The sequence below is a fragment of the Erinaceus europaeus genome, chromosome 4, assembly GCF_950295315.1.
Source record: "Erinaceus europaeus chromosome 4, mEriEur2.1, whole genome shotgun sequence".
In the NCBI taxonomy this organism is placed as follows: Eukaryota; Metazoa; Chordata; class Mammalia; order Eulipotyphla; family Erinaceidae; genus Erinaceus; species Erinaceus europaeus.
Window position 1 is genome coordinate 26,975,440 of NC_080165.1, and position 26,350 is coordinate 27,001,789.

The 26,350-nt window shown below is 41.4% G+C and overlaps 1 protein-coding gene across 2 annotated transcripts in view; it reads right to left on the reverse strand.

Moving 5' to 3' along the window:
• The window catches only part of EFCAB6 (EF-hand calcium binding domain 6), a 259,282-nt gene that overhangs the window by 146,172 nt on the left and 86,760 nt on the right, over positions 1-26,350 (reverse strand). For both annotated transcript variants that reach the window (XM_060189120.1, XM_060189121.1), the window contains 2 exons: positions 6,531-6,641; positions 2,971-3,076 (listed from right to left, as the gene is read on the reverse strand). In XM_060189120.1, coding sequence (XP_060045103.1) covers positions 2,971-3,076; positions 6,531-6,641 — 217 coding nt within the window. The remainder of the gene's footprint in view (positions 1-2,970; positions 3,077-6,530; positions 6,642-26,350) is intronic.

Here is a 26,350-nt window from a genome sequence, read left to right on the forward strand (position 1 = left end):
TGGCAAATACTCACCTGGAAGAGTGCACACTATGCCATGCGCAAGGCCCTGGGTTCAAACCCCTGTTCACTGTATGGGGAAGCTTCATGAATAGTGGCGCAGTGCTATAGTATCTCTCCTTCACTCTCTCACTGTCTCTCACCCTCAAAAGAAAGAAAGAAGGAAAGAAAAAGAGAAAGAAAGAAAGAAAGAAAGGAAGGAAGGAAGGAAGGAAGGGAGGAAGGAAGGAAGGAAGGGAGGAAGGAAGGAAGGAAGGGAGGGAGAGAAAGGAGTCTGCCAGGAGCTTAGGAATCATGCAGGTATGGAGCCTGAGCAATAAACCTGGTGGCAAAAAAGAAAAAAAAAACATCTGGCATATAGTTAACATTTAATATGACTACTCACTCAATATGTCTATTCAATAAAAGACCAAATGAAATAAGTCTAAATATTAACAATAGTAAGTATGCCAGTGAAAATGCACACCATGATTAGAAATTCCAAACAATGACATTAAATAATTCATTCATTAATTAATTTTACCAGAGAACCTCTCAGCTCTGGCTTTCAGTGGTGTTGCGTATTGAACTTGGAACATCTCACAGGAAAGCCCTGTGTACTAACACTTCATAATTTCCCAGCAGCAATGGCAATTTACATCGACAGACTGGAGGACCTGTAGTTTCAGGAACAGAGCAAAATGCCCAACAGAGCACCATCCCACAGCTCTTGCTCAATGGGACTGAAGTTGAGATCAAGTCATTTCTCTTTCATGCAGCGTGTTTGAGTCTGAGGAAAAGTAAGTAGCTTACCAGACTCCTAGTTATGTACTAGAGATTCAGTTATTAAATGTGTTTAGTAAAAAGGGAAATAGAAATGCCGCTTTCTGAAATAAACATCAAAGTTGGAAGAGCTAATGTTTAAAGAAATTTGTAAATTAATGAACTAGCTTTCCTTTGCAGTTCAAAGAGAATGACTGTTTGGGAAGCGTAACAGTAAGAGAATGTCCATGTTATGGTCTACAGGTGGGTGTTGAAGCCATAAACTTGGGGTGAGGCAAAGGCGTAACAAAACTAGAACACACCTTAACTAGTCAGTGCTTATCTTCCAACTGTTCTTGACATCATACCACACATTGTTTTAACCACCTCTACCCAATTAGCTGACTGTGAAGCAGCAAATGCTGTATTTTCTGTCCTCAAACTAGACCCAATCCTCGTTAGCAGGCTTTGTATCCCTATAAACACTCAGGATAATTCCTAACATATGGTAAGTGCTCAAAACCTTTGGATGGATAAACGAATAAACAGTTCTTGTATGGAAGACAAAACCAAAAACAAACCAATGGGACTACATCAAATTGAAAAGCTCCTGCACAGCAAAAGAAGCCACCACCCAAAGAGACTCCTTACAGGATGGGCTAAGATCATTTACATGCCACCATCAAACAAAAAGTTAATAACCAAAATAAACACTATAAAGAGCTCACCAAACTCAGCAACAACAAAAGGCCCCATCCAAAAGTGGGGAAAGGATATAAATATAATGTTCACCAAAGAATATATTGAAAAACACCAACAAAGAAAAATGGTCTTAGTCATTGATTGCCAGAGAAATGCAAATAAAAACAACAATGAGATACAACTTCACTCCTGTGAGAATGTCATACATCAGAAAGGATGGTAGCAACAAATGCTGGAGAAATTGAGAGGACAAAAGAACCCTCCTGCACTGCTGTTGGCAATGTCAATTGGTCCAACCCCTGTGGAGAGCAGTCTGGAGAACTCTCAGAAGGCTAGACATGGACCTTCCCTTTTTCTTCTTCTAGCGTTTGCCCTTCTTCCGTAGCCAGTCAACAGCGTCAGGTTGAGCCTGATGTAAAGTTTCAAGACCTCCTTTGAATCTGGAGAGGTGGCAGTCGTTGACTATGTGGGTCATAGTCTGTCTGTAGCCGCAGGGGCAGTTCGGGTCGTCTCTGGCTCCCCAGCGATGGAACATAGCGGCGCACCGGCCATGGCCTGTTCCATAGCGATTGAGGAGGGCCCAATCATAATGTGCTAGGTCAAAGCCGGGTTGACACTTGCAGGGGTCTGTGATGAGGTGTTTGTTCTTTACCTTCCCTTCTTCTTCTTCTTCTAGCATTTGCCCTTCTTCTGTAGCCAGTCAACAGGTCAGGTTGAAAGCTGTCAGGAGCTGCTTGTTGTTGGCTTTGAAAGTGACTGGGATCCATGTGGATTCAGTCGGCTAGGAAGGATCGTCAGTTTCCCCAATGAATGGGTACTCACGGGATGCACCACGAGAAGGTCAATCCAATGCATACCTTCCCTAATACTTGGCAATTCCACTTCTGGAGATATATTCTAAGAAACCAAACACACCCATCCAAAAAAGTTCATCTATGCCTATGTTTATAGTTGCACAACTTGTAATAGCCCAAACCTGGAAGCAACCTAAGTGGTCTGAAATACATCATTGGCTAAGAAAGTTGTGGTATATATATACAATGGAATATTACTCAGCTATTAAGAATGATCAAGAATGATCACCTTCTTCACCTCTTCTTAGAGCTTGAAGGAATTATGTTAAGTGATATAAGCCAGAAAGAGAAGGATGAATATGGATGATCTCACTCATGGACAAAAGTTGAGAAATAAGAATAGAAAGAGGAAACACAAAGCAGAACTTGGACTGGGTTTGGTATGTTGCACCAGAGAAAAGGATTCTGGGCAGTGAGGAGTTGGTGTGGGGGTGGGGGTTTCAGATCCTGGCACAAAATGGTGGAGGAGGACCTAGGCTGGGAGTAAGAGTGTTTTGCAGGAAACTGAGAAATTTTACATGTGTTGACAAATGTATTTACTGTAAACCATTAACCACCCACAAAAAGAGAGAGTGAGAGAGAAGTTAAGGGAAAAAAAAAAAAAAGAAAGAAAGAACAGTCCTATTGGCCTCGTTTTGAGTGTTAACATTCTCAGAAGAGTTGTCAGATCTTACATCGTTAGCAATCAGCAGTGCTTTCTTCAGTGATGCGTAGTGGTCCCCGTGACTGAATAACTTAGTGATAATGTTTCCCTTGTAGGACTGATTTCTAGAGTTGATGCTGCAAAAGGATTTAGAGGGGAAAAAAACAGATCAAGACTATGCTCTTGAACTTGTTCTTTCTAAATGCAAATAGTGAGAGAAAAAAAGCACCCTTACAATAAACATCATAATACTTTGTTTGCAGATGACTTTCTCCTAAGAATATAGTGTGCTTCCTGGGTCTAGCCATAGCTGTTAGTTAATGTGAGACTCAATAAGAAAGATAGTCCCAAGAATACAATCCTTCTAAGCATCACATAATTTTGCTGACAAAACTGGCCTGGTGGGGGCCAGGGAATGACACACCTAGTTAAGCACATAGTACTGTGCAAAGATCCTTCCAAAGATCCAGGTTTGAGCCTCCACTCCCCACCTGCAGGAGAGATGCTTCACAAGCAGTGAAGCAGAACTCCAGGTGTCTCTCTTTCTCTCTCCCTCTCTGTCTCCCCCTCCACTCTCACTTGCTCTCTGCCCTATTCAATAAAATGGGGGGGAAATGGCTGCCAAGAGCAGTAGATTCTCAGTGCTGGCACCATGCCCCAGCGATAACCCTGGAGGCAAAAAACAAAATGGACTGGCCATCTTGCATTTCATTTTCTTAATTTAATCAGGACTAGGAAAGACACCAGATCACTGTGGAGTTCATCGCAGTGTATCATCCTCACCTACATGACAGCCGATGGCACATATTTCAGCATTAGATAGTGATGATCTCAACTTTCACCAGCTCTCCTTTTGTGCTGACGATGGCTGTGACCACCTATCATCAGACCCTTCTCCCTTTCTCCCCCCTTGAGCTCAGGTCCACCAGTTTGTGTGCTCTGTGAGCACCTGCTCTGGAGAGCAAAACCAACTTCACTACAATCTCTGGTCAGAAAGGAGGCTTCTGACACTTAGGACAAAATACTGCTGTTGACTTCCTCTTCTTGCTGTTCACTAAATAGCAAAAGTGAGTCAGGTTAGCTCCTGAAAAATTCTCAGATTTGTTTGGAGGATTTCAATGCTGCATCTGTATAGACATCTTAGTTTTATTTAGTTCTGTAGATGTATAAACACACATACCTACCATCACTTTTTTAACGTTTATGGGGGGGGCAGGTAATGGTTTACAGTATAGCTATTGACACATGGGTAAAATTTCTTATTTCACCATGTCTTCAAAACACTCAAAAACAACCTAGGTCCTTTTCCACATCATGCACTAGGACCCTAGCCATCCCCCGCCCAACCCCCAGAGTCTATTGCTTTGGTGCAATACACCAAAACCTAGTCCAAGTTTTACTTTGTGCTCCCCCTTTCTGTTCTTTTTTAAATTTTATTATTGATTTATAACAGGGATATAATTCCACACAGTTCCTACCACCAGAGTTCTGTGTGTCCCCATTACCTCCATTGGAAACTGTTGTAGTTCTCCCAAGGGTGTGTGTGTGTATATATATATATAACCATTTTTTCAATGGTCCTGCCTTCTCTTCCTTTCTAAGTCATGCCTACACCTATTAATACTTCTAAATATCCTTCTTTTTTTTCCTCTTCTCTCTCCAGGTCTTGATGGAATTGGAGTTCAGAGCTCTCTGGTTATCTTCCCCTAACAATTCTCCCCCTCTGGAAGTATGGACCAAAATTCTTGTGGGAGTGCAGAAGGTAGGAGTTCTGGCTTCTATAATTGCTTCTCTGCTAGACATGGGTATTGGCAGTTTGATCCATACCTCCCCCCCCTTTTCTGTTCTTGTTTCTCATCTTCTGTCTATGCGTGAAATCATCCCATATTCATTCTTCTCTTTCTAGTTTATCTCACTTAGCATGATACCTTCAAGCTCCGCCTAAGATGAGGTAAAGAAGGTGAATTCATAATTTTAAATAACTGAGTAGTATTTCATTGTGTATATATATCATAGCTTTTGCAGCCACTCATCTCTTGTTGGACACCTCGGTTGCTTCCAAGTTTGGGTTGCATATGTGTGTGTGTGTGTGTGTGTGTGTGTGTGTGTGTGTGTGTGTGTATGTGTGTTTGTTATGGGAGTTGGGTGGTAGTGCAGTGGGTTAAGTGCAGGTGGTGCAAAGTGCAAGGACTGGTATAAGGATCCCAGTTTGAGTCCCTGGCTCTCCAGTGACAGGGGAGTTGCTTCACAAGCGGTGAAGCAGGTCTGCAGGTGTCTGTCTCTCCCCCTCTCTGTCTTCCCCTCCTCTCTCCATTTCTCTCTGTCCTATCCAACAATGATGACATCAATAACAACAACAATAACTACAACAATAAAATAACAAGGGCAATGAAAGAGAATAAATAAATATTTTAAATTAAAAAACATATAAAGTGTCAAAATTCCTCAATTACTCATAAGACTTCTAAGAGTCTGCATTTTTCCTGGAAGCAGTAGCTCTGGATAAGTAGGAACTGAAGTACTGGTAGTGTTCGGGAAGCATGATTCTCATTGTGTGCATGGGGAAAGAGGATCTGTCTAGTGCACTGTGGGATTTTAGCAGCATCTCTGAAGCCCAAGTGCCAGTTGTGATAAGCCCAAATGCCACGTACGTGAGTGTGTGTGTGTGTGTGTGTGTGTGTGTGTGTGTGTGTGTGTGTGTGTGTGTGTGTGTAAGATTCCCAACATTTGAGAATCACTATTCTAAAATAGCTTAAATTCATATTTTAGTTATATCCCTAGACTAGGTGCTATAAGACAGGAAAAAAGAAACAGAAGTAACATCACTTAAGAAATGTACTCTGATGTAGATCGGAATTAAGTCTGTGGTATATTTTACTTTGTAACAGAGCAAAGGGCTGTCAGTGCATGTGCAAGACTACAAGGTCTGTTTCTTTTCTTCCAGACTTAGGCAGGGCAATCATTAGAGAACACATATCAATATAAACAAGAGCCTTCCTAGAGAAAAAAAGCCTTAATTCTAAAATATCATATTACTAATACGGCATTACACCTAGGGGTCACCACCACAATTTAAATGATGATGTCAATCTGAAGCTGTGGCAGATAGGATGGGAAAGAAATGATGCTCATGGTTACTCATGCCCGTGACCCACTACCTCTGCCCACACAGCTGATGGATGGGAAATAAAGTAACATGCACCTGCCCACAGGACAAGTTATAAATGTCTGTGCAGTCTCACAGCACACACTTAACAGTGTAATATGGGCTGTGAAGGTGTGTATACCCAAAGTATTTCAGCTCCGTTTCTGCTTCTGCCACTCAATAAACATGTGACCTAGTCAAGACCTCTCTATGGTCTTATTTTTCCATCTAAAAATTGAAACTGATGGTAGATCTGCTTTATATTTTGAGGCAATTTTAAGAAAAATGACTAATAAAGTGAATCACTAGGTACACAAACCTTGGCAGTTATCAATGGGAACAAATTTATCATTCAAAAAATGAAAAACAAGTAATTCAAATAGTTTTCAACCTTTAGCTTGTTATGATAGATGTAACCAAATTTTAGTTTAAAAAGAAAAACCTACCTATTTCTTTTTGCCAGAGGGAAGGCATTATTAACTTCCAACCACTGGGATTCTTTAAGTAATGTCAGAAAGTGTTTCCAATTGATTCTACTGGTGGTTCTAAGTCCAAATCTGGATTTAAAAAGAATGAAAATATTATTGCAGACATTTTTGCCTATATCCCTGTGTGGATTGTATGCTTAATATTGAATTGAAAATAGCAAGGAATTTATATGAGATTTCAAATCTAAGATAAACAAAATAATTTAGTAAAATGGTGCTACAAATTGATTGCTTTTCAAGGGCAAAGAAATATCAAATTGACTATAAAACTCTATGTATTTAAACTCCATAGCAGCATTGACGGAAGACACATGGAGAATTTTATTAAATTCTAATGCCCACAAAATAATTATTTCATAACTTGCACCCAGTTTTGAAAGCAACCACTGATGGTAGCAGCTATTAGATTCTTAGAAAGATTTAGTCTAACCCCCACACCTATGGATTTCTAATCTTTGATAAGGGGGGCTCAAAGTATTAAATGGAGAAAGGAAGCTCTCTTCAATAAATAGTGCTGGGAAAACTGGGTTGAAACATTCAGAAGAATGAAACTGAACCACCTTATCTCACCAGAAACAAAAATCAACTCCAAATGGATCAAGAACCTGGATGTTAGACCAGAAACTATCAAATACTTAAGAGGAAAATATTGGTGAATGTTTTCCCACCTAAACCTCAAGGATGTATCATCTTTGATGGTACAAACCCAATTGCAAGGAAGACTAAAACAAAAACAAATCAATGAAACTACATCAAATTGAAAAGCTTCTGCACAGCCAATAAAAACTATCACACAAACAAAGAGACCCCTCACAGAATGGGAGAAGATCTTCACATGCCAGACATCAGACAAGAGACTAGTCACCAAAATATACAAAGAGCTCAGCAAACTTAGCAACAAAAAAGCAAATGACCCCATCCAAAAATGGGCAGAGGATATGAACAGAATATTCACTACAGAAGAGATCCAAAAGGCTAACAAACACATGAAAAATTGCTCCAGGTCACTGATTGTCAGAGAAATGCCAATAAAGACAACATTGAGATACCACCTCACTCCTGTGAGAATGGCATACATAAAAAAAAAAAAAAAAAAAAAAGGACAGCAGCAACAAATGCTAGAGAGGCTGTGGGGACAGAGGAACCCTTCTGCACTGCTGGTGGGAATGTAAATTGGTCCAATCTCTGTGGAGAGCAGTCTAGAGAACTCTCACAAGGCTAGACATGGACCTTCCATATGACCCAGTAATTCCTCTCTTGGGGATATACCCCAAGGACTCCATAACAACCAACCAAAAAGATATTTGTACACCTATGTTCATAGCAGCACAATTCATAATAGCTAAAACCTGGAAGCAACCCAGGTGCCCAACAACAGATGAGTGGCTGAGAAAGCTGTGGTGTATATATACACAATGGGATACTATGCAGCTATTAAGAACAGTGAACCCACCCTCTCTGACCCATGTTGGGCAGAGCTAGAAGGAATTATGTTAAGTGAGCTAAGTCAGAAAGATAAAGATGAATATGGGATGACTGCACTCATCAACAGAAGTTGAGAAAGTAGAACAGAAAAGGAAACTCAAAGCAGGATTTGACTGAATTTGGAGTAGGGCACCAGAGTAAAAATCTGGGGTGAGGGTAGATGTTTGGCTTATTGGGGGAATGGCTTACAGTCTTTTGGTGGTGGGAATGGTGTTTATGTACACTCCTATTAATTTGTAGTCATATAAATCACTATTTAATTAATATGAAAGGGGAAAATTGATTGTATGTCTCAAACTTTTTAAAGCACAGACTGAGTCTTTTTAATATATAGGCTGAGTCTTTGATATGTTGACTCTCTCAAAAGCCTAGACCAGGGATAACAGAAACAACCAGTGGCACAGCTATAGACATATAATGTCAAAGGACATAAATTATGCTGATGTTGTGCATCAAACAGCAAAGCCTAACAAAGGGGTTTTTCAAAGTTAACCCAATTGCCAAATAATGTGATTATAGCAATAGCTATCTATTGTCTTCTTAACCCTAAGACAGCAGGAACCTCCCACTTCCTCTATAGAGCCTATATTTCCCCAGTCCTGGAACCTCTAGGGTAGGGCTCACTTTCCTGCATGCTTCTCTCAATTCATACCAACTGATATTGCATCTGCCAATCCCAACCTAATCAACACAATGAGTACCACCTCAGCATGCTTTACTTCAGAATGTGTCCAGAGACTTCAGGTGTGGAATGACAACTCTTCAGCTTCATTACTTGGGTGAGACCTTTCATTTCATAGTATTTTCTAATTCCATTCTAGGTGGTTCACTTCCTAACAAAGTCCCAAAACCTAGATATAGACCAGGTCCCCTGAGCTAGAGCATATGTTCACAGGTATGCATAAACTAGGGCAAAATATATACCTGAAAGCAAAAGTACACAATAGTCTGCAGTGCGTACTCCCCAACACTTCATCTGCACTATTCCAGCCTTTAGGTCCATGATTGTTCAACAATTTGTTTGGCTTTGTATGTTAACTCTCTTTTTAGCTACCAGGTTCCCGATGCCAGCAGGATACCGACCAGACTTCCCTGGACAGACGACCCCACCAATATGTCCTGGAACTCAGCTTCTCCAGAGCCCCACCCTACTAGGGAAAGTGAGAGGCAGGCTGGGAGTATGGATCGACTAGTCAATGCCCATGTTCATTAGGGAAGCAACTACAGAAGTCACACCTTCCGCCTTCTGCATGCCACAGTGTCCTTGCGTCCATACTCCCAGAGGGATAAAGAATAGGAAAGCTATCAGGGGAGGGGATGGGATATGGAGATCTGGTGGTGGGAATTGTGTGGAGTTGTACCCCTCTTATCCTATGGTTTTGTTAATGTCTCCTTTTTAAATAAATAAAAAAAAGAATAGGAAAGCTATCAGGGGAGGGGAGGGGATACAGAGTTCTGGTGGTGGAGATTGTGTGAAGTTGTACCCCTCTTATCCTATGGTTTTTGTCAGCATTTACTTTTTATAAATAAAAATTTTGAAAAAAGATTTAGTCTAGGGAGCCGGGTGGTAGTGCAGTGGTTTAAATGCACATGGCACAAAGCTCCAGGACTGTCTTAAGGATCCCGGTTCAAGCCCCCCAGCTCCTCACCTGCAGGGGGTTGTTTCACAAACGGTGTCTATCGTTCTCTCCCCATCTCTGTCTTTCCCTCCTCTCTCGATTTCTGTCTTATCCAACAACAACAACATCAATAACAACAAGAATAATACCCACAACAATGATAAAACAACAAGGGCAACAAAAGGGAAAAAATAAATAGCCTCCAGAAGCAGTGGATTCGTAGTGCAGGCACTGAGCCCCAGCAATAACCCTGGAGGCCAAAAAAAAATGTAGTCTATCAAAATCACTCTACTGCCTATATAGCCTAATGTAAAAATAAATTAATTAAAATAGAAAAAATAGTTGTTATTATTAATTCAAATTCATTATTTTGCAAAACTCGGTTTCTATGGAAGTCAGAATAAAGGTCTTCTAGTTATCCCCATCCTGGTCCCTGGAATCTGTGAATATATGATCTCTTGTGGCAAAAAGAACTTGCAGGTATAATTAACAGTAGGACCTGGAGGATTAAGAAGAACATCCTATGTAACCTCTACATCCCTGTAGGTATGAGTCTCATTCTGTGGTCATGAGTAGGAATGTTCCAAGTTGCACCAATTTCAGAACCCATCTTCCTCAGGTGGTAGATAGACTAAGTTATCCAACCTCCCTTCAGAGGATGGAACATTCTCTACTATTGCTGATCCACATTGAGGGCAAGGTCCTATGGGGGCTCACAAAGGGATTCATTATGTTGTTCCTGATGGAGATGACCAGTGACAATGGAGAGAGGGATCTATTCAAGGTCTAGACCCATCATGTCTGTTTGAGAATCTCAGGACTCCCTGTATAGGGCCCCAGCTGATGGTGTGGCCTGACAGGGACTAAGGAGTCATCATGAAAGCATGCCAGTCTCTTGCCCTTATTCAGCTTTTGTAGTCCTTATTTTGATAAGGTTAGCTTTGGAGTGACTGATATAAGTGTAATAGGAAGTAGGTGAGGATGGTATCTAGGTCAAAGTAGAAACTACTTCATTAGGTACTTCATGGTGTCTTTTTAGGTCTTTCTACTTGCTTGCTTCATTTATTGACTGACTCACTGCAAACTATTGTGCACTTTTGCTTTCAGGTATATGTTTTTCCCTAATTTATGGATACATGTGTGTGTATGCCCTATCTCATGGGACCTGGTATATATCTAGGCTTCTATGCTGAAAGTGGCCCCCAGATCAAGCTGATGGAGTTTATAGTTAACAGTATTTATACACTTTTCCCATATTTGGGAGCTACTCTCTTCCCTGATCCAGCTTTCTAGCCCTTTTTCCAGCCATGACATCATTTCCCCAGAAAATAACTTGGGTCCACCTGCATATCATATGTCAGGCTCAGGCAAAAACTAGTAAAGTCATGAGCCCCTTGGAATAGACCTAAAATAGACCTACTAGCTATCTTCAAAATGGAGACCCTAAATCTTCATCTGCAATATTCATGGCTTTAGGCTTATGATTAGTCAACAATTTGTTTGGCTTTATATATTAACTCTTTTTTCAGCCACCAGGTTCCAGATGCTATGATGATGCCAACCGGACTTCCCTGGGCAAACAGCTCCACCAATGTGTCCTGGAGCCCTGCTTCCCCAGAGCATTGCCCCATTAGGGAAGAGAGAGACAAGCTCGGAGTATGGATCAATCTACTAACACCCATGTTCAGCATAGAAGCAATTACAGAAGCCAGGCATTCCACCTTCTGCACCCCATAATGACCCTGGGTCCATACTCCCAGAGGGATAAAGAATAGGAAAGCTATCAGGGGAGGTGATGGGATATGGAGTTCTGGTGGTGGGAATTGTGCAGAATTATACCCCTTTTATCCTATGGTCTTGTCAGTGTTTCCACTTTATAAATAAAAATTTTTTTAAAAAATTAAAAAATAAGAGCATCCTAAGCTATCCAAAAAGGCCCAGCCTAATTCTAGGAATCAACCAAACTAGCTACCTTTTCCCTGCAGTCAGAAGAACATGTGATCACAGAAGAAGTGCCAAAGACATATGACATCTGTGACTCTGAATATGGAAGAAGGAGTCACAAGCTGAGGAATTCAAGTGGCCTGCAAAAAGTATAAAAGCAGAGATGGATTTGCCCCTACCCCACCCAGTGAGTGCCTTCTAACCTACTGAACATTAAGAGAATGTTATTTGGGGCCTGGTGGTGGTGCACCTAGTTGAACGCACACATTACAATGTTCAAGGACTCAGGTTTAAGTACCCTGTCCCCACCTATGGGGGAAAAAAGCTTCATGAGCAGTGAAACATTGCAGGAGGTGTCTCTCCTCTTCTACTTTCCTCTCAATTTCTTTCAGTCTCTATGCAAAATAAACAAATAATATTTCTTTAAAGTTTCAAAAAAGGAAAAACATTATTTGTGCTGTTTTTAGTCTCTAGATTGTGATAAGTCAGCGTGACATCAAGCAAGACTAACACAGATTTAAACTCCTAGCAAGAATTGGTGATTGGAAAAATGTCCAAAATTTAACTGCATTCACATCCTATGACTCAGGTCCTGGTCGTGTCTGAGTTATATCAGCTGGGGCAATGTGATTTTAACAAATCTTTGGGATTCAGAAAGATCAGGCTCTCCTTCACTTCCTACCATGTGGCCTCAGGCAGGTGATTTACTATCTCAATTCTCTGTTCCGCTAACCTATAAAATGGAAATACTGATATCTACAGATATCAATATCTGTAAGAAAGGGCTGCCTTAAGGATAAGTAATAGATCAAAAGTCACTCGTTACTGCAGGCCTGAGTCACCTCAAATGTCCTGTCACATGTCCTCCCTGCTGTATACACATGAAGCATTATGCAGGCTGCCATCACAAGGTGGCACAGATATTTGGACTGGGATCCTTAAAAAACAGTCACAAGAGGCCAAAGTAGGCATACAACAAAGTACCCTGTTTTGATTATTAAAAACAAGTGGCTAAGAGATGACCGGCTAAGCAAACTTGAACCTTTCACTTGCATCTGGGTACCAGAAATGTAGAGGAAAGAGAAGATGTGGGGAGAAAAGGCTTTGGTCTGTTGCAAGTCGCAAATCAGCCCCAGGTGGGGGAAGAGAGCTTGCGCCCAGCCCAGCCTTGAGTCTTGGGAGAAGGGCTGGTTTTACTCAGAGTATGTGTGCTCCCAATTCAGGGAGGCTACTGCACATCTCCTACAATGGAGGGGCTGATGCCTTGATGCCTAACTCCCAAGGAGAGACTCTAAGTCGGAGAGGAGCTTGCTGGCCACTGAATCCCAAAGCAGCAGGTGTGTGTGTGTGTGTGTGTGTGTGTGTGTGTGTGTGTGTGTGTGTGTGTGTGTGTTAGCAGTGGAAATGATCTATCAGTCATAAGAGAAATAATGCATGAGGGTTTTATGAAACATGTGTGCAAAAGAGATAGAAGGGGAAAAAAGAGGGGTGAAGAAGAGGGTATACACACAAGAACATGATCACAGAGATGAACAAGCCTTGAGAAGGCTTTCTTCTCTGACCACATTCCCAAGGGCTGGAAAGGAAGCAGGTGATCAGTGGAGACAGAGATACATTTTCCCTTATCAAAGCTTTGAATGGGAGACCCAAGTATGAAATTCAAAAATCCAACAGTTCTACATTCATCTTGGAAAAGTAAATATGAGATGTAAAACATTCCCCAAAAGAAAACTTCAGGCAGGGACAGGGGTAGATCGCATAATGGTTCTGCAAAAACACTGTCATGCCTGAGGCTCCAAAGTCCCAGGTTCAGTCCCCCATACCACCATAAGCCAGAGCTGAGCAGTGCTCAGGTAAAATAAATAAAGAGGAGAAGAGGAAGAAGAAAACTTCACACAGAAATGGCGGACCTTCCATATGACCCAATAATTCCTCTCCTGGGGTTATACCCCAAGGACTCCATAACACCCAACCAAAAAGAGGTGTGTACTCCTATGTTCATAGCAGCACAATTCATAATAGCTAAAACCTGGAAGCAACCCAGGTGCCCAACAACAGATGAATGGCTGAGAAAGCTGTGGTATATATACACAATGGAATACTATGCAGCTATCAAGAACAATGAACCCACCTTCTCTGACCCATCTTGGACAGAGCTAGAAGGAATTATGTTAAGTGAACTAAGTCAGAAAGTTAAAGATGAGTATGGGATGATCCCACTCATCAACAGAAGCTGACTTAGAAGATCTGAAAGGGAAACTAAAAGCAGGACCTGATCAAATTGTAAGTAGGGCACCAAAGTAAAAACCCAGTGGTGAGGGGTAGACATGTAGCTTCCTGGGCCAGTGGGGGGTGGGAATGGGCAGGAGGGATGGGTCACGGTCCTTTGGTGATGGGAATGGTGTTTATGTACACTCCTAGCAAAATGTAGACATATAAATCAGTAGTTAATTAATATGAGAGGGGGAAATCAATTGTATGTCTCAAAGGTTCTCAAAAGACAAACTGGATCTTTTTAATAGATAGGCTACGTATTTGATATGCGGACTCTCTCAAAAGCCTAGACCAAGTAGATTAGAAGCTTCCAATAGCACAGCTATATACAAGATACTGGGTACTGTACAGCAAACCATAACAAAGGGACTTTTCAAAGTTAACCCAATTAACAAATAATGTGATGATAATATTAACTATTGATTGTCTTTTTGAACCCTAAGACATCAGGAACCTCACATCTTCACTATAGAGCCCCTACTTCCCCCAGTCCTGGCACCCTTGGATAGGGCTCACTTTCCCGTATGCATCTCCCAATCCATACCAAATAATATTGCATCCGCCGATCACAACCTAACCAAAGCAACGATTGCCATCTCAACATGCTTCACCTCAGAGTGTATCCAGAGACTTCATGTGTGGAATGACAACCCTTCAGCTTCATTACTCGGGTGAGACCTTTCCTTTTATAGTACACTCTAATTTCATCTCAGGTAGTTCACTTTCTAACAAAGTCCCATAACCTAGACATACACCAGTTTCTGTGAGAGAGAGCGTATGTGCACACGTATCCATAAACTACTGCAAAATATATACCTGAAAGCAGGATTACACTAGAGTTTGCAGTGAGTACCTCCCTAACACTTCCTCTCCACTATTCCAAACTTGGGATCCATGATTGCTCAACAAATTGTTTGGCTTTGTATGTTAACTCTCTTTTCAATCACCAGGTTCCAGATGCCACCAGGATGCTGGCTAGGCTTCCCTGGATTGAAGACCCCACCAATGTGTCCTGGAGCTCAGCTTCCCCAGAGACACACCTTACTAGGGAAAGAGAGAGGCAGACTGGGAGTATGGACCGACCAGTCAACGCCCATGTTCAGCGGGGAAGCAATTACGGAGGCCAGACCCTCTACCTTCTGCAACCCTCAACGACCCTGGGTCCATGCTCCCAGAGGGCTAGAGAATGGGAGGGCTATCATGGGAGAGGGTGGGTTATGGGGATTGGGTGGTGGGAATTGTGTGGAGTTGTACCCCTCCTACCTTATGCTTTTGTTCACTAATCCTTTCTTAAATAAAAAATTAAAAAAAAAAAAAAAGAAATGGCCTCTCAGGTGAATTCTAAAGGAAAATAAATAAGACCAGTCAGAAAGTCATGGGGAAAAACACCTTTCTCAACACATGGGCTGAAGTCAGTGCTACTCTTAACCCCAAACAAAGAATATAAGCTTACAAGAACATACCACTTTAAAGAAATATCACTTGTGGAAAAAAGATGCAAACAATTTTTAAATCACTGTATGAAGGCTTTTCAGGGTAGTTGTTATTCCAACAGTACAGTTCCACACCCCTTGACAGGTGTCAGCACGACTGACTTCCTACCAAATTATCACCCTATTCATCAAGGAAAAAAAAGTTCTTAACAAAATTTGACCAGATAAAATTGAATAACATGTACAAAGTACAGTATATCATGACCAAATGGGGTTTAATCCCTAGATGCAATGCTGCCTTGCCATTTGAAAATCAATCACTGTAACTCACTATACTGGCAGAACAATGGAAGAAAAAGACATGGTATCAAATATAGAAGTAGGAGGCTATTTGACAAAACCCAGCATATATGGCAAAAAAATTTTCAGAAAAATAGTAATAAAGAGAAACTCTCTTAACATAATTAATCCACAAGTAACCCATAGCTAATAGGACACTTTATGATATAAAATGGAATGCTTTCTATCAAAGAGAATGAATGAACAAAGAATGCCCAATGCCACTTTTCCTTCTCAATGCTTTACTGCCAAGCAAAATAAGGTCAGGAAAAGAAATAATGACATGCCACTTATGAAGGAAGATATAATATGCTTTCATTCGAAAGCAACATGACTGTTTAAAAAACAATAGGCAACCTACAATAAAGATATTAGAATTAATCAGTGAATTTAGTGAAGTCAGTTTTCCAAGTCACTATAAATAAATAATCTTCATTTCTAATTTTAATCATGAAGAATTTGTAAATGAAAGTTTCAAGTTCCTTCTGCAGTTGCACTGAAATAATACTCAGCATTAAATATAATAAGTATAATATTTGAATATTATAAATATTGCTTACTAAAATATGGTGAATCAAAATATTTACTATGTTCTCCTGGGGATATATGGGGATATACCCCAAGGACTCCATGACACCCAACCAAAAACATATTTGTACATCTATGTTCATAGCAGCACAATTCATAATAGCTAAAACCTGGAAGCAACCCAGGTGCCCAACAACAGATAAGTGGCTGAGAAAGCTGTGGTATACATACACAATGGAATACTATACAGCTGTTAAGAACAATGAACCCACCTTGGACAGAGCTAGAAAGAATTATGTTAAGTGAGCTAAATCAGAAAGATAAAGATGAATATGGAATGACCCCACTTGACCCCACTAATCAACAGAAGTTGAGAAAGAAGAGCAGAAAGGGAAACTCAAAGCAGGATTTGACTGAATTTGGAGTAGGGCACCAGAGTAAAAATCCTGGGGTGAGGGTAGATGTTTGGCTTACGGGGGGGGGGGGTTCCACAGTCTTTTGGTGGTGGGAATGGTGTTTATGTACACTCCTATTAATTTGTAACCATACAAATCACTATTTAATTAATATGAGAGGGAAAAATTGATTGTATGTCTCAAACTTTTTAAAACACAGACTGAGTCTTTTTAATACATAGCCTGAGTCTTTGATATGTTGACTCTTTTAAAAGCCTAGACCAGTGATAACAGAAGCAACCAGTGGCACAGCTATAGACATATAATGTCAAAGGACATAAATTATGCTGATGTTGTGTATCATACAGCAAAGCCTAACAAAGGTATTTTTCAAAGTTAACGCAATTGCTAAATAATGTGATTATAGCAATAGTTATCTATTGTCTTCTTAACCCTAAGACAGCAGGAACCTCCTGCTTCCTCTATAGAGCCTATATTTCCCCAGTCCTGGAACCTCTAGGGTAGGGCTCACTTTCCTGCATGCTTCTCTCAATTCATACCAACTGATATTGCATCTGCCAATCCCAACCTAATCAACACAATGAGTACCACCTCAGCATGGTTCACTTCAGACTGTGTCCAGAGATGTGAGTCATGGAATGTCAAACCTTCACCCTCCTTTCATAGTATTCTCTAATTCCATTCCAGGTGGTTCATTTCCTAACAAAGTCCCAACGCCTAGATATAGACCAGGTCCCATAAGATAGAGCATATGTTCACAGGTATCCATAAACTAGGGCAAAATATATACCTAAAAGCAAAAGTACACAATAGTCTGCAGTGAGTCAGTATAAAGTTCATAATGAAATAGTATCTAATTAGACTTAGATACCCTCCTCACCTACTTCCTATTACAGTTCTCTCACTTACTCAAAAGCTAACCTTAGCAAAGCAAGGACTGCAAAAGCTGAATAAGGGCAAGAGACTGGAATACTTTAATGATGACTCTTTAGTCACTATCAGGCCACCCATCAGCTGGGGCCCTATTCAGGGAGTCCTGAGATTCTCAAACAGACATGATGGGCCTAGACCTCAAATAAATCCCTCTCTCCATTGTTATAGGTCATCTCTATCAGCAACAACAAAACAGACCACTTTGTGGGTCCCCCATAGGACCTTGCCCTCAACTTGGATCAACAACAGTAGAGAATGTTCCATCCTCCCTTCAGGAAGATGGACAACATACTCTATGCTACACCTGAGGAAGATGGGTCGATATTGGGGCAGCTTGGAATGTTCCTACTCATGACCACAGAATGTGAGCTCAGATCTAAAGGGATGCAGAGGTCACATAGGCTCCTAAACTGAATATGGGCCCCAGACCATATCAAATTGATGGAGTTTACAGTCAACAATATTTATACCCCTTTCCCATATTTGGGAGCTACTCTGTTCCCTGATCCAGCTTTCTGTTCCTTTTCCAGCCATGACATCATCTTCCCAGACAATAACTTGGATCCACCTGCATATCAGATTTCAGGCTCAGAGGGAAAAAAAAATTAGTATAGCTACAGGCCCTTTGGTGGTGTGGGGGATTGAACCTGGGATTTGAGAGCCTCAAGCATGAAAGTCTCTTTGCATAACCATTATGCAAATATGCCTACTAGCTATCTGCAAAATGGAGGGATCCCCCCTAATACTTCATCTGCACTATTCCAGCCTTTAGGTCCATGATTGTTCAACAATTTGTTTGGCTTTGTATGTTAACTCTCTCTTTTCAGCCACCAGGTTCCAGATGCTAGCATGATGCCAACCAGCCTTCCCTGGATAGATGACCCCTCCAATGTGTCCTGGAGCTCTGATTCTCCAGAACCCAGCCCCACTAGGGAAAGAGAGGGGCAGGCTGGGAGTATGGATCAACCTGCCAATGCCCATGTTCAGCGGGGAAGCAATTACAGAAGTCAGACCTTCCACTTTCTGCATCCCACAATGACTTTGGTCCATACTCCCAGAGGGTTAAAGAATAGGAAAGCTATCAGGGAAGGGGAGGGGATATAGAGTTCTGGTGGTGGGATTGTGTGGAGTTGTACCCCTTTTATCCTATGGTTTTGTCAATTTTTACTTTTTATAAATAAAAAAAAAACAATGAGATAACTTGACGCAGCACCAGAATGAATGGCTAAAGTAAGGAGGCTGGCAATCTCCAGGGTTGGTGGGGGCATGGAGGAATTGGAGGAATTTCAAACTGCTAGAGTCACTTTGGAAAACAACTGATGGAACCTATAACTTCAGACATATTGTCATCATCATACAATCTAATTTACTATTGGGGATTTTCCCAAAAGAAATAAATACCATGTCCACACAAAGACTTATATATAAATGTCCATAGTACTAGCTTCCATAGTTAGCTGATCTGCAAACAGTTCAGATGCCTATCAGTAGTTAAGCAGTTTGTGGTCTGCTGGTCTGTGAGCACCACTCAGAAACAGAAATTAATAGAATGCTGTGAAAACATACAACGTGGCTGGGTCTTAGAAACATGCTGAGTAAAGAAAGTAGCCAGACACAGACACCACTACATTTGTGAGAAATCCTAAAAGAAGTCAAAACTTGAATGATAATGACAGAACACAGATCAGTGGTTGCTGGGATGGGGCTTGAGGGCAGAGGTTGGACACATAGGTAAGAGCAGAAATTTTAGGGTAATGAAGTATGCTCTGTGGGGGTATCACACAAATACATACAACTTCCAAAACTGTACTCTGTACACTCAAGAAAGAACTTTGCTTGGCTCAACTTATTTAATATGTTTATTGGTAAAACATATGAAAACAAAACACTGGGGTGGCAAAATAGCTCGCTTGGATAGCACACTGCTTTGCCATGTTTAACCCCACCATGACCACACTGAAGGAAGCTTTGGGGCTGTGGTCTCTTTCATTCTCTCTCTGCCTCTTTACCTACTCTGTCTCTATCATAAATAATACTTAAAAAATAGAAAGTGCCCAGAGGATGTGAACAGATAATTGTTCACAAGAGTGCTTATAATTTTTAAATATGAAAAATGTGCACTCTTGGTAGCAATCAAAGACATGAAAATCAAAACAAGGAGGAACTGTGCTTTCACCCATCAAATTAAGCAAGGATTTAAAACTGGCAATGTTAAATGCTAGTAAAAAAAGCACTCTGATGAACCTCCCTTGTAAGAACAAATTAACACCTTCCTAAAGTGTATCTTAGCAATATGTAATGTAAATCTTAGAAATGTTCAAACCCTTTGACTTAAGGGTTGACAAAACATTTCACATCCATTAAGACTTAATGTTAAAGGTTGTCTAATGACATAAAAGTGCTCCTGATAAAGTTAATTCAATGAGAAAGCAGAACATAATGTATACTTCATATGGTCTCAGCTACATAATTTATAAGTAGAATATATCTACATGTGCACACACCCACACACATACACACACATATTCTGGAGGGAAATATATCAAAATATTAATAGTGTCTATTCTGGCTATTACAAATATCAGAGAGGTAATCAATTTTGTGGCTTCCCCTATTTTCCAGTTTGAGCCTTTATGGCTCTTATAATCAACATGAATAAAATACAATTTTCAGGAAACAGAATCAGCACATAGTTTTTTGTTTTTTGTTTTTTTTTTGCTATAAATTGTACATGTTACCATGATTAACTAAAGTGACAAAGACAGAGCTGATTAGTTTACTCTTTAAAAATGCCCAACGGCTCCTTTTCTTGCCTCAGGGAGTTCCCTCTATGATGTCTGATGCTGGGTACCCAGTGCCATCTCCAGCCCATCTCTCTAGTCCCATGACTCCAGGTACAGACTGATTGGTTTGTGGCTCCATTTATGGGGAAGGGAAGAAAAATGAAAACTTGTTAACTTTGTTTCAAAGAATCGCTACTGAACAAAAAGGTATAGTCAGGAGGCAGACAGAGGGCAGGGACTAATCTTACAAGAGTCATGGAGGGGCCTGAGAGATAGGCCACTAGATAGGGTGCATGCCTTGCAAGTTTCAGCCCTGGTAACACATGGGTTATGCTATGATACCAGAGGACATGGAGACTAAGAAGGCTCACCCATAAGGGGAATCCTTGCTGAAGGGTGGACACACCTGCAACAAGTGAATAAGGAAACAAAGAGTAGAACGCAGGCAAATAAGAACTGGACTGGCTACTCTTCTTCCTCTGCCAGCCAAAAACCCCACCTTCCTTCTCATCCATCTGCTCACTCTTGGCAACTTCCTCCCTTCTCCTGACTTTGATTATTATTGACACTGATCTGGGTGCTATCGATGCTCTTATTTTTATTTCTAGCCTGGACTTCTCCTCTAAGTTTCCAACAGCCTACTCAATGTCAACAGTTGGATTTGTAACAGGCATCTCAAACTTCACATGTTCAGAATTAAACTCTTGCTTTATGTCCCCCAATCTGTTCTCCCTCTTGTCTACAAATATGCCAAGGCCTCTCTCTATGAAAGTTTCCACATGTATGTGTCTGTTGGCCCAAGGTGCTCTGCGTTTCACAAGTGTGACCATTGGCTTTAGATTGGGGGTGACACTGCACACTTCCTGTCCTTTCACCTGAGGTCTCTGTGCAAGCCTCATCTTCATTCACTTGGTCAGGAAATCTTCCCCTGCCTCAGCTAAGGTAGGTATACCCCACCAGTATCTCCCCAGACAGTCTCCACAGTCTGTATCACCATTAGTTGTGGATCTATTTGTTTCTGATGCAACGATGTATGTTAGTTTAAAAAAAAAAAAGTTCACTCATTGAGGCAATGCCCCACTAACACTGCTTTCCTAGAATTCTCTGAAGGAGATGACAGGGGCCTCACCCCTCATGGGAAATGACGGAGGACAGCAGCCAGGGGGCCAAGATCTACACACCACAGAAGGGAGAAAGGCTGTGGGGTGAACCAACCACAGTAATAAAACTCCTTCAGATAGCCAAATATATCATGGAGGAGGGAGAGCAGTGCTGGACCAATGTGAGATGGAGAGGCTTGAACTTTTTGCCTAAGTGTGGGAGGTAGTAATGGCTGAGGCTTTATCAAGTTTTGACCCCACTCCCCTCCCTGCCCCAAGCTGCTCTCTCTTGTCCTCCTTCTTGGACAGATCAGACAGATTCCTCCTCTGTGCCTGTGTCCCCAACAGCAGTGTGCTCATCTCACAGCCTGGAATGAGTCATGTGCACTAACTGCCAAGTTTATGAGTATGCTCTAATGCCAACTACAGACCACCCATCTCTTCTCTCAGAAGACAGCAGAGTGCAAGAAGCCCAGGATGGAGTCACTTCAGGGGAGAAACTCTGACTTTGCCAACAAATAAACTCACTTGCATATTTAAATGATATTCTCAGTAACTACAAGTCACTTGCACACAGTCCACATTTCACAATAACCACCCCAATTCAGGGTACCATGATGCCAGAATTCAGAACTACAGGTCTAGGAGAAAGGTAGTGAGGGACTGAAGTGAATGGAGCAATAGGGTCACAGGGATGAAGGAGACACATACTCGGCTACTGTGGCATCCAGAACAGGACTGCTCTGCAGACAAAATCAGCCTGAGAAATACTTCAGGGACACAGGTTCAAGTCCCTGGTCCCCACCTGCAGGAGGATAGCTTCACAAGTGGTGAAGTAGGGCTGCAGGTATCTCTCTGTCTCTCTTCCTGTCTCCCCCTGCCCTCTCAATTTCTCTCTGTCTCTACTCAGTAATAAATAAACAAAAATATTTTTTTTAAAAAGGAGAAATACTTCAACCCAGTTTTCCTGGAACCATTTATTGAGAGAGCTTCCTTTCTCCATTCAATACTTTGGGCCCCCTAATCAAAGATTAGATGTCCATAGGTGTGGGGGTTTAGTTCTGGACTTTCAATTCTGTTCCACTGGTCTGTGTGCCTATTTTTGTTCCAGTACCAGGCTGTTTTGATGATGATGGCCTTATAATATAGTTTGAGATCTTTGATTCCCCAGAACCCCACCCCACTAGGGAAAGAGAATGGCAGGCTGGGAGTATGGATCGACCTGTCAACGGCCATGTTCAGCAGGGAAGCAATTACAGAAGCCAGACCTTCCACCTGCATCCCACAATGACCCATATTGGGCCCATAGTCCCAGAGGGTTAAAGAATATGAAAGCTATCAAGGGAGGTTATGGGATATGGAGTTCTGGTGGTAGGAACTGTGTGGAGTTGTACCCCTCTTATCCTATGATTTTGTCAATGTTTCCTTTTTAGAAAGAAAGAGAGAGAGAGAGAGAGAGAGAGAGAGAGAGAGAGAAAGGAAGAAAGAAAGAAAGAAAGAAAGAAAGAAAGAAAGAAAGAAAGAAAGAAAGAAAGAAAGAAAGAAATAATACTGCATACCTGCTGGCAGGTGCCATTGACTGTGTTCAGTTAGTCTCTCAACAGCTAGGAGCTATCCTAAAGACATGAATCTTCCCTGATAGTTTCCAAATTTACTTAACATTCAATTCTCTCTTTCTCTCTGCAATAACACTTTGAAATATTCCTTTTTTTTTTTTTTTGCCTCCAGGATTATCGCTGGGGCTAGATGCCTGCACTATGAATCCATTGCTCCTGAAGGCCATTTTGTTGTTGTTGCCCTTGTTATTGCTGTTGTTGTTGTTGGATAGGACAGAGAGAAATGGAGAGAGGAAGGGAAGAGAGAGGAGGAGAGAAAGATAGACACCTGCAGACCTGCTTCACTGCTTGCGAAGCAACCCCCGCTACAGGTGGGGAGTCGAGGGCTCCAACCGGGATCCTTATACCGGTCCTTGCACTTCACGCCATGTTCAATTTTTTAAAATATTGAATAATAAAAAAAAACCTAGAAATGTATTTTTCTACCCTGGCTCTTACTTTGAAATATTCTAATGAAGCATTTCAACATTTATTCTTTTGCCCTCCTTTTTCTAGATTGTACAATGGAATGCATGAAGGGTCTCACCTGTGAAGCCGCTCAGCAGCTTCCCAGGCACAATAGTTTCAAGTCAGCTACTCAATTAAAGCCTATCAGTGCTTTAAGAAACAGATATGGAAGATATCTTTTAAGGGCTCTCAAATATTATTTAAATCAATTTGTTAAGCCTCTCTACTAAGCTATTCAAGTGTTTAATTTAGGTCCTACATATTGAATATTAAAAAAAAAAAAAAAAACCTTTAAAAGGTCTTTTTTCTACCCCCTCTGAAATCGAGTAGTAAGCATTACTCAAATCATTTTACTAGGCTTGATAGTTCAGATTTTAGTTCATTTCCTTATTCTTTTCTGCAGTGGTTTTTTTTTTCAAGCCTATGTTTTTAATGTTCACGCCTTGATTTATAATGCAACAAAATTAACTTTTTCTTCAGCTTGCAACTGTAAAGTATGTTTGGATTTGTGTGGCCACCACAACTGGAGACAGAGCAGCTCTGGTCTTCCAGCTAAATGTGACTGGATTAAAAGGAAGGAAAATATCTAAACCACTCAGGGTTCCTAGTGGCTCTGGTGTCAGAACAAACCATCGATACCCAAAGAGCCAGCGTGCTCTGTGGCCAGAGTGGAGGATTACAGAGGTGATGTCTGAGTCTGGCGGCTTCTTCTCCTGGTTTAGAGTCCACAGTGGACACAAATATGCATAATTCTCACATTGGCTCTCTGACCCATGCAGTAACGTCTTTGATGGTAGGAAGGACTAAGTGGAAGACTCAATCCTTCACAAGAGAGTAAGCAAAAGAAAGCATTTCCCTGGGGGTAAAACAAAGCCTGGCACCACTATCAAAGAAGAAACAGATTGCAATGGGATGGCATAGTGGTTGGCATCTACCTGACTGCCATTTCAGTCACCTGTTTGCCAATGCAAAAACTACTTGGATGTTGGAAGATGACTAGATTATTACAAATTTAACCAAGTGATGATGCCAGTCATGTAGGGAAAGCATCATAGACCCTGACATCTGTTAGCACCCAAACACGTCAAATGCCAGCTTCTCCATTCCAGTCTACAAAGTCTATCTGCAGCACACAGTCACAATCTTACCTCGCAGCTACATGAGCTCATCTGCTTTCTGTCCTAATGTAATGGGAAGTAATTCTAATGAAAGTTTGTCCAAAGAGTCCTGCAGAGATCTACAAAGTAACTGTGTTATTAGCATGTGCTATAGCCATAAATCAGTCCATTATACCCATGATATTATAATAACAGAACCTACTAGAGAAAGACAGAAACAGGCTGGGGTATGGATTGACCTGCCAACATCCATGTTCTGCGGAGAAGCGATTACAGAAGCCAGACCTCCTACCTTCTGCACCTCATTAAAGCTCTTTGGTCCATATTCCCAGAGGAATGATGAATAGGGAGCCTCCAAATGGAGGGGATGGGATATGGAACTCTGGTGGGGGGAATTGTATGGACTTGTATCCCTATTATCCTACAATCTTGTTCATCATTATTAAACCACTAATTTAAAAAAAAAGAAAGAGAGAGGGAGTCGGGCGGTAGCGCAGCGGGTTAAGCGCACGTAGCACAAAGCACAAGTATCGGCATTAGGATCCCGGTTCAAGCCCCTGGCTCCCCACCTGCAGGGGAGTCGCTTCACAATCAGTGAAGCAGGTCTGTCTTCCCCTCCTCTCTCCATTTCTCTCTGTCCTAGCCAACAACGATGACAGCAATAATAACTACAACAATAAGGGCAATAAAAGAAAAGAAAAGAAAGAGAGAAAGGAAGAAGGAAGGGACGAGTATCCTAGAGCCCTCAGCAAGTTCCATGTCTGAAAAGAGGAGATAAATCATACGGCATCTTCGGGGCTTGCCATTCTGGCAGAGCTTCCTAGGAGGTCAGGGGCCTGAGGCATGTTGAAATCATTCCTCTAAATCGAAAGACACGCTTTTACACTGCCACATGCCACCCATCAAAAAGAAAGAGGTGTGCAATCCTGTCCTACTGCTCTGATCCTTCATCAGCTGCACCTTGGGCAGAGAGCAAGAAGAAGCAGTTGTCGAAGACTCAGGCTCCCGTGTCAACTGCTGCCCGCTGCAAAAGTTCAGCACAGCTCACTTTGCGTCAATACTCCACCACACCAAACCAGCCCAGGTTTTACTTCGTGTTTCTCCTTTCTGTTCTTGTTTCTTTAGTTCTGCCTATGAGTGAGACCACAATACCCAGAGTCAACCCTCCCTCTCAGCCTTCCCCTCCTGCCCCACCTCAGCAACCACAGCTCTCTGCCATTCCTGTTGTTTAGACTATCACAGAAAAGTCGTATAAATAGAAGAGATCTTGGACACATGGTCTCTAACAATATCTGAAAATAGTTACAGGGTTTGGCTTCTATACTTCATATAATTTAGACTAAATGAATTTTTTTCCCATCTGCATAGCTGCTGCCTGGTTAAAAATGCTCGCAGCATTAAAGAAGAAATTCTGACCAGGAGATATTTCTGAGTAAAAGGCCTGTTTATTGAACTAAGGCTTAGAGTAGGGTCTCTACTGAATGAACATGTGAGTCACAGCATTATAAGGACATCCTCTCAACTCGTCCTTAGACCCCAGTCTTCATCAAACACTGGCTTTATTTTTAACAGATCATTTAGTGTAAAGGCTAAGCAAACTGGAGAGCACAGCACATTAGCAATAAAGATCAACTATCCAATTAAAGCCATCCACAGCTTTAAAAAAATGAAAAACAACATTGAAGATATATTTTAAAGTCTCTAAAATATCATTTGGATCAAGATCTTAAGCCTCACTACTAA